We start from the raw sequence: 17,036 nt of genomic DNA on the forward strand, positions 1-17,036 counted from the left end.
CAAAACGTATGTACATGAATGATGATCACAGCACTATTCATAATAGCCCAGATTGGAAAGTACTAATGTCCATCAATAGCAGAATGGAAAAATAAATTATGATGTGTGTGTGTGCGCACGCACACGCACGTGCATATTACTGGAATAGTATGCAGCGATGAAACTATTGTGTATGACAGCATAAATATTGTACAAACATAATGTTGAGCAAAATAATTCAGACAGAAAAGAATACACTCTATATCAATAGTTCTCGAAGTGTCATCCTGGGACTTCTGGGGGTCCCTGAGACGCTTTCAGGGAGTCTGTAAGGTCAAAACAGTTTTCATAGTAGTACTATGACATTATTTGCCCTTATTGCTTTTATCCTTCATCTAGTATACTATGGAGTTTGAGAGACTATATGGATTAGTGTCCAGGCAGGAGAAAGAAATCACATAATTATTTCAACAGAGAAAGTGTAATGTAAATATTGATTAACTATAAAGTGGTATAGGCAAATATAAAGGATATCCTAGGGTTAAGGGAGAGTACTAAGGAAAGAAAAACCTTGGAAAGGAGCCCTCCCTCCCTACAACTGGGATTCAGACTTCTAGGGAGAAGGTCTGATTGCAGCTCACTAGATGTTGGAAAAATTACCCTTGACCAGACCTGGTGTGAAGTGCCCTCCAGAGGGGGGACTGGTAGGCAGGCCTAACAAATGGGAAATATACTTTGGTATGCCTTTGGGGAGGATATCAGAGCCAGAACTGGCAAATAGGAACCACTTCTCCACGGTACAGGTAGCCAAACCTTGGAGGCTGACTTCTGGGGTTCCTGGGAGACTCGCCTAGAATCTTTCTGTGGGGATGCTATTGAAACTCAATGGGGGTGAGTGCCTCTGGGTGTCCACCACAGTCTACTGGCAGCCACACAGTAGGAGGGAGAAAAAAAGAAATGGAAGCTCACTGGAACCAGGAAGTTTCTTCCTCCTGTGGTGTACCCCCAACACCCTCTACTAACACAGCTTATGTATGCATCATGTCAGCTGCAAAGGAGAAATGCCCATAGGGGCCAGTTATCACAGTAGGTAAGGAAAGGTATATTTGGAGCAAAGAGGCAATACATTGATAATGGGCACACTTACTATGGCAGTGATGAGTCATCTCATCCGGTTACTGACTACTTGATGCGTTTGCTTTGTGGAAATTCATTCTGCTGTACATTTGTGATTTGTCAACTTTTTGTATGTATATCATATTTCAGTAAAATGTTAATAAGACTTTTCCCTTTCTTTTCCAAACCCATACCCTGTTGCTAAAACTATATGTAACTTTTAAATTAGCATAAACTTACCCTGGCTAGTTTTCGTAACTGAGGATCAAGAACTCAGCTGGGACAGGGTGGGAAAAATCTGCTTCCTAACATTGCCTGTGGCCTTTCTGCTCATCCTCAGCTCTGTGTTCTGTGTATTTCCTTCCCTTCCCTCTCCCCAACCCACACACACACATGAGGACAGGTGGTTTCTCCATTGGAAAAGCTTAGCTAAAATGCTGAAAGACTCTTTGGTTCTTCTTAAGTCCTTTATGGCTCTCCCAGGTAGGGGGATATGGGGGTGTACCTGTTCTAAAATTAGTTATGATTTTCCCATATTTTCTCTGTATTTTCTGATTTGCTTTGAGAGAATCTTATGCTTTATGAATTTGTTAGAGTCTCTGAATGAATAAGTTTAACCATTTGATTTAGGAAATTATCTTCTTTTTGTCATCTGTTCTTCTGAATCCTAATATTTGCTGTTGTTCTTTTTCTTCCATCCTGTTTCTTTCCAATTTTTTTTTTTTAATTGTAAAATCAAAATTGATTATACATATTCTTGGGGTTCGACATTGAGATATATTGGTCAGATCAACATTACCAACATATATATTGTTACAGATCATAATTATTCTTTATGCCCCTTCTCCAGTCCCTTTATCCCCCTCTCACTGCCCTCTCCCCAATTACCCTAGATTTCTTCTCTCCTTCTGAAAGAATAATGGTTACTCTGTTGATTTGCTGCCTAGACAATCTGTCCAATGCTGAGAGGTGTGATCAGGTCCTCCGATATTATCGTAGAGTAGATGCTTCTTCTGTCACTCTGCAATGGGCTTTGTGGAGAGAGACATCCTCTTCTTTTGTTTATCTCTGCTGGTGACTCTCCTTGTGTCAATGCACTCCAGTGGGTGGTGGACCGTTTGTGTGGTGGTTGTGGCATCTAGCTGCTTTTGCAGAAGCCATAGTTATTGTGGTGGCTGTGGTGGGCCACCCACATGGAGGTGATGTTTTTGGCATGCTTCTTGGTACTGGCGGTGTGCCTGGTTGTGGGCGGGGGGGGGGGTCTGGTCCCTGGCTCCATGCCCCAGGCCCCCAGGCAGGGCCCCGAGGTGCTGGTGGTGTGCCTGGTTGGGGGGCGGGGGTCTGGTCCCCAGCTCCATGTACAAGGTCCTTGGGTGGGCCCCGTGGCACTGGTGCAGTGTGCCTGGTTCTGGGCAGGGTATCCGGTCCCTGGCTGTATGCCCTGGGCCTCCAGATGGGCCCCGAGGCACTGGCAGTGTGCCTGGATGTGGGAATGGGGTCTGGTCCCTGGCTCCAAGCCTTGGGTTCCCAGCTGGACCCTGAGGTGCTGGCGGTGTGAGTGGTTGTGGACAGGGGTCCTGTTCCCAGATCCATGCCTCATGTCCCCTGGCAGGCCCCAAGGTGCTGGTGGTGTGTCTGGGCTGAAACTAATTTTTGTCCTTTGCTTCTAATATGAGGGAACTTCCTGTGGGAACCAGTACTTGAGCTGTGTTGTTGAGCTAAGTTGCTTTGCTGCTGTTTCCCCAGGGAAGGCTTTTTGTGCAGCTCAGGGTTTGGTGATTGACTTTATAGGTACTTCTAGCTCTCCAGACACTTGGTGCAGCTGGGTTGTGTAGAAACTCTGATCAGGGCCTGAGTTTTTTCATCAAACTTCACCCCATGCAATTCTGAATTCCCAACCAGTCTCCTCTGAGTGGTCCTGTGCTGATTGGGAGGTGGATCAGCTGTCCTTGCTGTGTCCCAGTGTTCTCCCAGTGGGCCCGTCTCCCCCACCACCCGTGTTCCAAACACTTCCCATGGGATGGGCGCTGTGCCAGTCCCTTGCATTGACTCACTAGCCTCTGAGTGGCTCCCTTTTTCAGCTGTTCTCATTCCTTACTCCTGTGTGAGTCCACGGGAGCCCTATTAGTGGTCTTGCTGTCTTGGGGGCCACCAAGGTCCTCCTCTCCCCTGCCGCCTCCAAGTAACTCTATCTGAAGGGCATAGCTGCAGCTTTTGCCAGTTCCTGCTCCATGTGCTCAGCAGCTCCAGCATTCAAGTGGCTGCGGCCCAGAACACTCAGAGCAGTTTTTTCATTCTCTCATCATGGTTTCTCCCACCTTCATGAACTCCATAGGCCTCTCCTTCTCTTCCCCTGAGCTCCAGCAGCCCCAGCTTGTCTGATGTTACATTTTTATAATTGTAAATTGGTTGATTTGTGGGAGAGAGAGTGATGCTGGGACCATCTATTTCGCCATCCTGACCAGAACTCCCGTCTCTCCAGTGTTCTTATAGTCTTATTTCCTTCCACACAGTTTTAGAATTTAATTCTTTAGCATATTATCCAAGAAATAAATCTGGGTTATCATTTCTTTTCTGCAGAACCTGCTGTCTCAGATTTTTATGTCATCGTCTTTTCTGCTTCATAGCCATGAACGTGGCTAACAGTACTGTTTGTGCATTGTACATTTTGCCTCATCATCTTCAGTATCTCATTTGATTTTATTCTTTTTGTTGTTTTAGTAAGCTAGCAGCTACATAATCACCTTGGCTGTTTTCTGCTTCCTGATTCTACTAAATAAGTAGGATTAACATTCATTTTCTACATGGTGCTGCTGTTTTTTGAAATTCTTCTATGATTTGACATGAGCATTTCCTTTTAAATGTTCCCATTTTTCATGCCATGCTTCTGAGTTGTTTTGTGTAACAAACAGATGTATATGCAGACCACAAATGTGACAGAAACAATACTGGTATTGATTTCAACATTTAGGACTTTAGTCTTTTCAGGATTGGGATTTTAGACTTTAGGGATTTTGATCTTAAAGTTTTTGATCTTTAGGGATTTCAACATTTGGAAATATGGTGTTCGGGGCTGTCTTTAGGCTGGTTGGCACCAGTTTTATCTAGCTAACAGGACTGAAAGAATAGACCATATTGCCTAAAAGAGTGCTAGGAACATACAATTAATACATTGATTTTGTGTGCATATATTTTGGGTGTGTGGTCTTTCCGATGATTGCATATTCAAGCATCAGTAGTCTTTACTAAACAAGATACATGTTGATATTTTATTATGGAAGTGGCAGCTTTAAAAGTTTGGTCAGCAGAACATGGGCTTTGGGGTCTTCAGTCAGGCCCTGCTGCTTCCTTGCTGGCTCTGTCCTCAGTTTCTCATCTGTGAAATGTGGCTCCACGTGTCTATTTTATAGAATTACCAGGAAGCTTAAGAGCCCGGTACGTAATAGGTACTCAGTAAATATTACTTCTCTTCTTCTGTGGAAGGTATATTTTTGTTTAGATTATTAAACTGTGCAAACTCTAGTGGTTCTGATTCTTTTGTCTAATTGGATTCTTGAAATATACTCAATTTGGGATTGATTGATAATATAAACTTAGTTGGTTACCCATTAAAATGAATCAACTGAAAACATTTCATCAGGAAGAGGTACCTAATTTTAAGGATACAATTGACGTCTTTCAAATAATTTTAATCTAAATACATAACTTTAAATGGGTACTATTTATTAAACATGCAATATTAACTAAGACTTAAACAAATGAAAAGGTATCGAGAGACCCACCACCAGAGCAGACTATTCTTATTGTTCTACCACCCCTTCCAGTCCAGAGTCATTTATTATGCTGTCTTAACAGTCACATTTTATAAAGGCATTTGCTTTGTCTCTAGGTGTAAAACAAAGGTGTATCCAGATAATCTTCCAACAACAAGTGTGGTGATTGTTTTCCACAATGAGGCTTGGAGCACACTTCTGCGAACTGTCCATAGTGTCATTAATCGCTCACCAAGACACATGATAGAAGAAATTGTTCTAGTAGATGATGCCAGTGAAAGAGGTAAATTTTAAATATTCATGCCAATAATATGCTACCCCTTTTGTCACTCACAGTTAAAAAACTAGTTGCTATAATTTTTAACCTAATAATTTCATACAGACTTGTAATTTATCCTAAAAATATTTGTGGCATTTGGACTTATTCACATGCAAAAAAGTACACCCTTATGAAACTTAAAATATTACCTTAATTAGCATTTAAATTGTCATATCTTATCTTGTCTTAATAAGAAATAATCCCATTCAATATAAACATATATGCAGGACAGTGAAAAAACCCACATAATTTTGTTAGGATTTTCTGTGGGGGAAGCTGCAGCCCCGAGTCAATGCAAAGAGACCACATCCTACTTACAGTTATGAATGGAGAAATTTAGTTCCATATACAGTTGGAAGCGTCTTTGATAGCAAAATGGAACCTTAGGTGGGTGAGCATTAGCTTTCCAGATTCTTCTTAGCTTTCCCTATTTTCTCCATTTCTAAGTTTTAGGTATAATGTATAGCTAGGTGCATAAAAGTATTAGGAAGGATGAAAAGGTGATACAGAATACAACTCTCATCTCATAATAAATCTCTACAGTGACTCTTGCCCAAATATCCTTGGAAGAATCTCAGAATTTTTCCCAGGTTTAGAATCTCCCAGACTGTTTCATGAAACATTCTTTTGGGAAAGGGTATTAATAAAAGGTGGCTGTGGCCAACATTATTTATTCTGAATCCTTGGAGATTTCACACTGCAGAGTAGTATAGAAAGGGCTCTGCTTAGTCCATCAGTAAAGAAATTTGTTTAACTCAGATACCCACCATTTCCCAATCTTTTTATTTCCACAGCACATCTGTTTAAGACTCATCAGTGTCTTTGTTTCCTCAGTGTTCCTATGGTCACATAAGAAAAATTTGGAGGGAGCTACAGAAGATAGCTTTTCCTTCCTTCCTTGACCAGCCTAAATTTAAGACCCATCGTTTCAGCCTCTTTTGTTACCATCTTCAGCTTTCTTGCCTATTCTCTCATTGCACCTGTTAAAATGGCTTCAAGTATTATACCTTCTTCCTGTGCCCATACTAAATATGTGCATTTATCAGTAATTAATCGTATTATATATTAATTATTGGGAGTAATTTATGCCTTAGTAACAATTTAAATCTTATTACTTTGCCAGTCTGTACAGGTCCAAATGGAGAATAAGATACAGTCCTATCTTCTCAAGTACCTTATATTTTATCTCCTTAATCTAATTAGAGACAGCTTGTAATCACACAAGACATTTAAATAGAATGACACATAACGTAATTAAATGTCAAAATGAGTGATAATTGTTATAAATCAAGAATACCATACTTAATAGAAAGAAATAGTTACTGCTGACAATAGAAGTATAAACCTCATATGGACAATTTGTTTGCTAGGTGCTAATCCCACTTTAAGAAAATTAACATTAATTTAAGGAGCAGTGTATACAAACATCCTGCGAATGACTTGTGCTTGGTTTACTTACATATTGATATTTGCCAAATTAAATATTCTTCAGGTATAGATATTTTTCTTCTGATAAAATGAGGTTTTTTTTATTTCTTCCTTTGATTTCTCTCTTATTCTGTAAGGGCCTAAGAAGCCCGTATAGAATAGTAAGTTTTTGTAGGATATCGCCTAAATAGAGAGGTGAATATATGCACAACTTTAAAACAACAGAGAAACTCCCATATAACAGTTCTCTCTTTCCCCTTCCTAATGCAGGCCATACTTAATACCCCATCCTGTATAAATCTGTGAGAGAAAACTGGTGGGGCAGATTCTGTTTCACTGCTCCACTTGAGGCTCTTGGTGACTAGGCAGTGTCCCTGAGTCCCTAATCAGTGGTCTGATTCTCCTTTATCTTTCTGCCTGAAAAAGCCTCAAGATTGTGTCTAGGTCACAATTTCTGATGCCTGGGAACCACTAGGTATTATTTTTGTAGTTAAAATTGCAATCTTGTTATCCAGATTGAGATTATCTGATGTAATTTTCTTTGGCTTCATTGTTTAGGTGGTAATTGTTGGGCCTAGAAACCATAGCTAGCTCTTTACTTTTATGTAACTCTTTAAGTATGTTTTTTCCTATTCATGAGGCACATCCAAGGCACCATCATTTCTCACCTGGACTGGTGAAATAAACTAAGTCTCGTCACATACACTCTCACCCCTTCCCATCTGTTCAGCAGCATTCTGCACACAGAGTGAGCTTTTAAATTTGCAGATATGATTATGTCACTTCTCTGATTAAAACCCCTCCTCTCTGGCTTGCATGAACTGGTCCCACTCAGCATCTCCAGTCATATCTTGAACCATTCCCTGCCTACCCCATTCTCATACTTACATAAAAAATAATCTAGAATTTATTTAACAAATGAATGAAAGAATAATCTACCAGTTATTTCATCTTCACATTTATGTTTTATCTATGTAAACTTGCTAATTAGGTTGTGTAGCTTGCATACTCTGCACAAAGCCTCAGGATACTTGATTTCACGGTTGATCTGCTGATTAGTTCCATTTACTAAACAAGTATGAAATAGGTGCTATAATTATTCCTATTGTATTGATGAGGAAAATGAGACTTAGCATGGTAGCGGGGAATCCAAATTCTTAACTGCTTAACCAGGGCTTCACCTCTTAACTGCTACGTATGTAATGTATGTACATTACTTCTGATGCTTCTGACTCAACTTTACATTTACCGGATCAGTAATAAAATCAAAGTCTGGATGAATCCCTAGTTTATGTCAGAAGTTATATAATTGTCATCTCTGAAGGTTATCTTAAGACTTAGAATTTATATAATGTTCCTAATCTGAAATGACTATTGTTTTTCTCATTTTACACAAAAGGAAGCACAGGTTTATATTTAGTAGGAATTAGGAGTCAGATTTATTAGACTCTAAATTCCTTGATCTTTGTACTACTCAAGAGTTCTGGCTAATACTTCTCAGATGTTGCTGTGAACAGTGAAATTTTTTCTAACATCCACCCTTTCTGACAACCTCACACTCTCTGATGGAGAGATGCTTAGGGATCCATTTATAGGCCAAGATTCTCCCTTGTTTTTTGATGAAATAGTAGCTTCTAACCATAATCACTTAACTTCTCATAATTTAATTTTTGTAAAAAGATACTTGAATAGACAGTTACTAGTCTCCCACCCATCCCTGAATCCACATTTCTATATCAGCTGATAGGAAGACACCTGTTTCTTAGCCTTGTTTCATGAAAGCCACAAAAATGCCAGTAAAATTTGTGGAATGGCAATGTTTTTAAGTTACCACATGACAGAATCGTGCATTTTTCATTCTGTTCATAGACAAGATAGAGTATTATAACTTTCAAAGATGTGGGACTTCAGGATTAAATTATTTTGGTTCTTAGAAACATTTTAAACTATCTAATATTTTTTGAAAAATTTCTTGGGAGACACATTGTTTATGACATGCCCAACCTTCATTGATCTAAAGTTCTAGAATATAATATCTCATACCCTACCATATGAGATTCTATCTAATTCTGGACATAAAGTATTTTAAATTTGTGTCAGATCACGTGCTTCCACAGTCCCAAATTATTCTTTTTAGAGTTCCTTGTTAGCATTTTCTTGTTGTGGATAAAAAGATGGGCTTTAAAATAAGGCAGACTTGGGTTTGAATCTTAACAAACTGTTGTCACCTTGATCAAATGTATATAATATTCTGAGCCTTAGAGTTTCATTTCTAAAGTAGGCATAATAACACTTAGCCTCATAGGGTCATTGTGAGGATTAAATGAGATAAAATATGTAATGAGCCTAGCATTGTGCAAAACTGACATAAAATGTTAGGCTGGCCAGTTGGCTCAGTTGGTTAGAGTATGATGTTACAACACCAAGGTCAAAGGGTTTGGATCCCTTTACTGGCCAGCCACCAAAAAAAACCAAAAAATGAAAAATGTTATCTACTCCTGGACAATATTGCATTTCTCTGGGATTGGCATTGCCTTCATCTTTTTACTCAGAATCAAGTTAGATCTTTCTGACTTGGTTCATAAAGTCACAGTGATATTTTTCAGATCCTCTTTTTAGCCCAAATATTAGGAAATACACTAGCAGAAATGGAAATGATCAGTATTCTGGTATAGTGGGACACATAAGACTTTTCTTTCACAGTTTTCATGTCTCTCATCACTTCATTATTGGGTCATTCTGATCTTACCAGTCAAACAGGCAAGAATCATTTCACTCCCATTTGTCTTTCCCACCCCACTATATAGGAAGCCCTTTGGATCCCTATTTTTAATATTTAAAAAGCCCCTTAATTCCCTGATTTCTGTGACCTTCCCATTACTAGAATTCCATGAGATAAAGCTAGTCATAGGAGTCCCAGTAGTTCCATCTCAAGTATTTCCTTTGAGAAATTATCCTCAAACCTACTGTATAGGGACTAGTTGGAGAGACATTTGGCCATATCACTGTCAGTAGCTTCTCTGGCATAAATTCTACAAACTAACCTGATCTGAAAATCCTTTCTCTTTGCTTTGAGGAAGCCGTGCCTGTGCCTGTTCTGCTTCTTAAAGTCAGTTATGAACTTTGGAGGTAGGACATCTTTGCCTTAAGGGCGTAATCTCTTACCTGAACTCTCCAGGATGGCTATTGATTGCATACAACCACGTATTCTTCCTTTCCCCTTTTTTCTTTTTCTCTTTTCCTCTTCAATTACCCTACCCCCTTAAAAACATTTTTCCCTTAGACCTACTTGTCTGTTAAGGATCTCTATTTGGCCTTGTAGTTACAGTCCAGCATTTCTCTTGAGCTTGACCTCACTTCCTACCTTCTCACAAAAGAACTGTGTCAAAGACTGTGGTAATCAATAAGACAGTTCATTTCTGCCTTTGAAGAAATCCCACCGTTTTTTGAACACTTAACAGCTGTGCCATGTTCTGTTCCTTCTCTCTGTTGAGGTCTGGATTTAATGCTCATGAACTACTTTCTTTCTATTGCTGCTCCTTAAGCATGATTAGAAAAAGACTTGAGCCTGATAGAGTTACTTAGAGAAATGTGGTAACATGCCTGTTCTTGGTTAAGCCTGAGCCCAAAGGTCCTCTCCTAATTCCATATATAATAAGGTAGAGGCAGCTCTAGTCCATGCTCTCATGAAATAAAATGGTTTCCTTTAGCGAAGTGAGTTTGAGTCAAGGATCCTAGCTAAGAGTGCTCAGTAAATATGTGTCGAATGAATATTGCAAATCAGAATTGCTTTACATTTAGATAGCTCCAGGTCACAGTTTTCATGTTTTTTGTTTTGTTAATTTTTCAGACTTTTTGAAAAGACCTCTAGAAAGTTACGTGAAAAAACTAAAAGTACCAGTTCATGTAATTCGAATGGAACAACGTTCTGGATTGATCAGAGCTAGATTAAAAGGAGCTGCTGTGTCTAAAGGTCAAGTGATCACCTTCTTGGATGCTCATTGTGAGTGCACAGTGGGGTGGCTGGAGCCTCTCTTAGCCAGGATCAAACATGACAGGTAATTTTCTAGAGTCTCTAAGTTTATTTTCAGTACATTTCCTTTAAAAAACCCATGAAGAGCACTCTATCAAAATATGAAGAAGACCTTATTCTAAAGTCTGTCAGGAATGTTTATAAACCATCTTGTTAATGGGGGTGGAGTAGGAAGTATGTTGTTGGAATGTATACCGTATGCTCTGTTCACCAAACAGGAGCAGAACAGATAGACAGTGAACTCAGTGAAGGTAGAATAAAACCCTTTACTTGTCCCTGCCCTCTGAGGCTAATACTGGGGCAGGCAGGTCATCTCATCTCTTATCTACATCCTTAACTGAGACTGTAGCTCGCATCTCATAGCACAGCAAGCAGAAGAGGGTGGAGAGAAGTACATTGTGCCCTGAAATGCTTAATTGTATGTGGAAAACACTATGATCTTAAATAATACAGAAAGAGCATTGCCGCAATGGACATCTATGGTTGTAGTCTTTCATGTTACTCGTTTTCAAAGAATTACCTATTGCTTGGCCCTAGCTTAGTTCTTGTATATCAGGAGAAAATGTAAATTCAGTCTGCTACACCTATATAAGTTGAATTTCTACTTCTTTGTCAACTTAACATTAAGGTTTAGATTTTAGTGGAGTAAACTTTTACTAGTCAATGGAGCACAGGGGCAGCTAAACCCACTGCATCTATTCTGTTTGTTAGTAAACATCTCTTTCAAAGATTAATAAATAGGAAAAACCAGCATTGAGCAGATGAGAAAATAGAAAAGCTTTAGGAAAGAGAATGTTGCCCTGAAGAATCAAAGGAATATAATATCTCTGTAAATTGTTTTTTATAAATAGTAGACAACTGATTTAGGAAATACTTGCTTGCATAAAGATAACACATAACCTTTAGAAACAGGAGCCTGAACCCATAGAAAGAAAGCAATGTGAGGTGACGACAGAAATATGGAAGGGAATTGTCTGAGACAGTAATCATAGTGACTTCCAGTTTGGGCTGTATGGTGGATTAGATATCCTGAATAACTTATCTAACTGAAAAAGCTAAAATGTTAGATAAAATACAAAACAGATTTTTAAATGCATCATTGAATTGGCACAAAAGTAAGAAATTTGCAGATCTCAAACAAAGTGAGAGCAAATGAGCAGTCTAAACGCTAAAGCTTTCACTTGTAGGGTTTCTGCTGAACTTTGCAGACACCAAGCTTCTGTTCTGATAGACAAACAAGATGGGAGGATAAGAGACAAAGCCTAGGCCCTAACTAAGATCAGAAGATAAATAGCAAACACCTGTATAAAGCCAAGATCTTGAACTCTATACCTCAGTGTAAGTGAGAATAAATCCCAGCACATCAAAGAAAACTTGCCTGTCTCAGCCTTGCTATGGGGTAGAAGAGGGGAAACAAATCTCCCCTAAGAATGTATAAACAGAATATAGAAAAAGAGGGAAATAAGCAAACTCTTTTTATAAGGCTACTATAACCATAATACAAAAACCAGAAAAGAACTGCAAGGAAAATTATAGCCCAAACCCATTCATGAACACTGGCACAAAAATCTCACAATACCAGCAAACTGAATGCAGCAATATGTATTTATATATACATATATATAAAACATATCATGACTTATTGAATTAGCTTAATATTACAAACCAATTCATGTAATACACTCCATTAAAATTTTAAAACTATGATTACAAACTTATTAAAAACCTGTGATCACTTCTGTAGATACAGGAAAAAGTATTCACTAAAATTTTTGTTTTGGTTTTTTTTATTGGCAGCTGGGCAATGCAGGGATGCGAACCCATGATCATGGTGCTTTAAGGCTGTGCTCTAACCAACTAAGCTAACCAGCCAGCCCCTAAAATTTAATATCCATTTATGATTGGAAGATATTTAGCAAACCATTATAGAATGGAAATTTACTAATCCAAGAAAGGATAGCTTAAAAAAAAACCTTAGCAAGCAAACAACATATTAATGGAGAAATGTTGAAAGCACTTTTTAAAAAGATATGGAGCCAAATAAGAATGCCCTGAATCACCACCATTATTAGAAGTCTTATGTTGTGCAGTAATATAAGAAATAATTGAAGAGTATTTATCAGAAAGGGGGGAAAGTGTTGTCAATTGCAAATGATATACTTGCCTGTGAAGAAAAATAATCCATAATCCATACACAGAATAATAGGAATAATAAGAATTTTGTAGTCTTGCCAAACAAGGGATCACTACAGAAAAATCAATTCAATATATTAGCAAGGAATCATTAGAAAATATAATGGAAAAAGAAAAAAATACCATTTATAACAGCAGTGGAAGGGTGGCTAGTTAGCCCAGTTTGGTTAGTGTGGTATTGTCAAGGGTTCAGATTCCCCTGGCTAGCTGCCAAAAAGAAAAACAGTATATATGTGTGTGCGTGTGTGTATATAGATACATAAAATAGCAATGGAAATCATAGACTGTACTTAGGAATACATTTATCAAAAGATGTATGAAATATAAATTTATTGGAAGTCACTGAAAAATAACCTAAGCAGAGAAAAGGATGATGATGGATAGAAAAGTCAATATCATAAAAATATGAATTCTCCCCAAATTGATCTGTAAGTTTAATGTGTTTCCAGCTGAAAACTCAACAGAATTTTCTTTGAGAAACTGGACAGGCTGATACTTAACATTGATATGGAAATGCAGAAAGAACGAAAATAGTTAAGATGTTTCTGAAGAAGAGCCAGGTATAAGGAGGCTTGCTCTACCAGACATCAAGACTTCTTTTAAAGCTCTGTTAATTATGGCAGTGATATATTGATGCAGGAATTCACAAATAGACTAATGAAACAGAGTAGCATCTAGAAATCAACTAACTCATTTTTATATGCAAACTTGATTTAGACAGATTTATGGCAGAGCAGGCACTGATAATTACAACAGAGGAAAAGGGACCATTAAATAGTGCTGGAACAATTGGTTATCCATAAGGAAAGTAAGTGAAGTTGGATACTTACTGCATATCATAACCAAAATCAATTCCTTGAGAATTAAAGACTTAAATGTGAAAAGCAAAAATGTACTTCTTTTTTTAAGACAATATAGGAGAATATCTTCATGATCTTGGGGTAGGGAAAGATTTCTTAAATAAGATACCAATTGAATGGGTAGGATATCACATACTATAAAATATGGCTACCAAAGGCTGTGAGTAGGGCATCTTTCCTTTAGAAAGGGCTGAGGTCATTTGTGAGTTTTTTAAGATTTATTAAAAAAAAAAAATCACAATGCTAATTAGAAAATTCTTAAATATATGGTCAGACAGTTTGTGTGAAGAAATACAAATCTGCAGGAAAAATTCCCTTTCTAATAACTAGAAAATACAAATGGTAAAAATCCTGAGATTTTATTTTTAATGTTATTAGAAAAAATGTAAGAAAATAACATTTTTGATAGCATTATGGGGAAGCTGTAGGGAGAAATACATATATGTATATGTAACATCTTTTTTCTGGAAAGCAGTAAAGACTAGTGCCTTTAATTCAGTAATCTCACTGCTAGAGGGTTAATCTTAAAACAAAATCAAACTAAGTGAACATGTTCACTTAGTATCTTAATAGCAAAAACTGTAAAGAATACAAATGTGTGAGAGTTGTTTATTAAGAAAATTACTACTTTAATATGATTAAATATGTAGTCAATAAAAGTGTTAATTTTGAAAACAGAAATATTTTAAATATTTTTATATGTGGCAAATATTTTTATGTTATCAACCATAAAATAATTATGAAGCTAGTTTAGTGTAGGATATAGTAGGAAATTTTCTTACCATTGTCTTTAACATTATGGAATGTATTTTTATTTTTTTAAAAAAACAGTATACAGTTGTTATATAGAGTTGTTATGGTAGGCATCAAACAGGAACATTTTGAAAATTTTTTTAATTTGCTTTTATGATTTTAGAAGAACAGTGGTCTGTCCTATCATTGATGTGATCAGCGATGATACTTTTGAGTACATGGCAGGCTCTGATATGACCTATGGTGGATTCAACTGGAAGCTCAATTTTCGCTGGTATCCTGTTCCCCAAAGAGAAATGGACAGAAGGAAAGGTGATCGGACACTTCCTGTCAGGTAAGTAGTCTAGTCAGACATTTCCCCTAAAGTGTTAACTGGCAGAGGATTATGAAGCTTTGGAAATCATATCAAAAGGATTGTAGCTGCCCAGGGTCCTTAGATGGGGGCACAGGACAGCCCCGCCCCTGCCCACAACTGGGCAAGCCCACCAAACCCATAGTGCTTAAGTTAGTTCTTGAGGAAGTAGACCAACGCAGCAAAATGTTTACCACCAGTCTTCACGCCCTGGAAGAGAAATATCAAAGCAATTAATTTAAGGCACAACAGAGAACATATGCCAGATACCCTTAGAGAAGAAAAGTCATTATGTATCAGTACTGAAAAATGAGCAATTCTTTTAAGAAAAATGTTTGTCCTGTTGTCTTTTTGTTACCTTCTCTTTCTCATCAATCAATAGCCGTATCTCCCTATTTATCTGGAAGAATGTCATATACAAATAAGATGACTCAATTTGATTACCCTGTAGAAATTTGTTGTCAGTTGTTTGTATTCAATAAACTTTATTCCTTAAAATCAAAAAAAGGATTTTAAGTATATTTTGAGAAACATGAAGCGTTTGTGTACCTCATATGTAGTTATCTTTTGCATATGTTAGTATTTAGCGAAAGGTTCTTCCTTCAATTAATTGATAAAATTAAAATTTTTTATTCCTGTAAATTTAGTGCACATGAGAAATGATAATGACATGCATATGTTCTTTAATTTCTATATGAACATTTTGCAAGTGTGTAAGTCAGATCTGTGCCTTAATTCAGTTGTTAAGGATAAGATTTAGCTTAAATCAAACTGTCCCTTAATTAATTGTGTCAGTATATGAAAATATTACCTAGAACTGGGTCCTTGCACCATAATGTAAGATTTTAAATTCAGACTTGTACCATCTGGATGGTTACTGACTGGTAAGGTTGTTAGAAGCTTATTTCAAATATAAACATAAGTAGATTTGACACAAAGTATAAAAAAGCATTTCCATTAATGCATTTTCTGATTTTTCTTTTGATTTATGCTTGGTAACATATAGATTTTTTTAATAAAGGGATAAAAATTTTCATGCTATTCAGAACATGAAATTGAGGGCTTTGAGCTTTCTGAGCCATCCTAGGATTTATTGCATTAACCTGCTGCTTTTGTAGCAGAGTTCCTTCAAAACCAGGCTTCAGCTTTCTCCTATTTGGGGCTTCTCAGGTGTGCTTTCCCTTGGATTCAAGTCCAGTCTGGCAAAGTTGAAGAGATTTTTCATTAATTCTATGCTCTTTCCCTAGCCAGCCTGAGTGCTTACCAGTGCAAAGAACTTCTCCTCTCCTTAGCTGTTGGTTCAATTCACTGTCTAAACCAGGGATTCTTAAACATTTCGAAGATGATGTATGTCTTTGAAAATCTGATAAAAGCTATGAGTCTTCTCTAATGAGGGGAAATGCACATGAACATGCAGAAGATTTATCATACAGGACACCCAGGTCAAGAAACCCGGTACTAAATAACTCTGAACGTTGGCCTGTTTCCTTTGATTCCTATTAGCCTTTTCTAATTCTTTTTGTCTTCTAAAAGCAAAGTAAGTCCAAACCATTTTTGAAAACAACTGTTTCCACTGGAAAAGCGAATGTTGCCACCCTCACCAGGGAATGGAAATGAGTACATTTTAGGGTTACAGTTCTCCTTAAAATATGGTCTTTATTGTGTCTTTGGTCCCTGGAACTTAATATTTTCTCCTGTTTGAATGTTATTTTTTCTCCATACTCATCCCTCAATCAAATGGTTGACTGATATTCATTTATTTAAATCCTCCTTCATTATCATTTCTTTGCTTAATTCTACTATTCCCACCCCCTGTGCATACTTGGGCCATGTTTTGATGAGTTGGGCTCCTCTTTTGTGGAATATATACCATACTTGGTCAGAATTATGATTTCCTTAGGAGGAGTATATTGATTTTATTCTGTACTTCTATCTCCTCCTTTCCTTAGAAGTTTCTGTTAGGTATAGGACCTTATTTTTTTTATAGTGTTTAACCTTATGTCTTTACAGTATCTGCCACCCTTTAGAACCTGGCGTATTAATTCTAACCTGAGTCTAGTTGGTTAATATAGGCAACTGTGCCTTTATCATTGTTAGGAACTTTGGAGTGGGTACACACAGTCAGATGGAGGGGATTATGAGGAATAGCTTCAATAGGGAGTTCAAGGTAGAAACTCAGTCAGGATCTGAGGACCAAGAAACATACTAAAGACAGGATGCATCCTTAGTG

General features: G+C 37.5%; 1 protein-coding gene across 4 annotated transcripts in view; it reads left to right on the forward strand.

The window, feature by feature from the left end:
- The window catches only part of GALNT1 (polypeptide N-acetylgalactosaminyltransferase 1), a 127,718-nt gene that overhangs the window by 86,258 nt on the left and 24,424 nt on the right, over positions 1 to 17,036 (forward strand). For all 4 annotated transcript variants that reach the window (XM_063077070.1, XM_063077072.1, XM_063077073.1 and 1 more), the window contains 3 exons: positions 4,985 to 5,151; positions 10,466 to 10,673; positions 14,618 to 14,788. In XM_063077070.1, coding sequence (XP_062933140.1) covers positions 4,985 to 5,151; positions 10,466 to 10,673; positions 14,618 to 14,788 — 546 coding nt within the window. The remainder of the gene's footprint in view (positions 1 to 4,984; positions 5,152 to 10,465; positions 10,674 to 14,617; positions 14,789 to 17,036) is intronic.

This window comes from Cynocephalus volans, chromosome 13 (assembly GCF_027409185.1).
Source record: "Cynocephalus volans isolate mCynVol1 chromosome 13, mCynVol1.pri, whole genome shotgun sequence".
NCBI classification, from domain to species: Eukaryota; Metazoa; Chordata; class Mammalia; order Dermoptera; family Cynocephalidae; genus Cynocephalus; species Cynocephalus volans.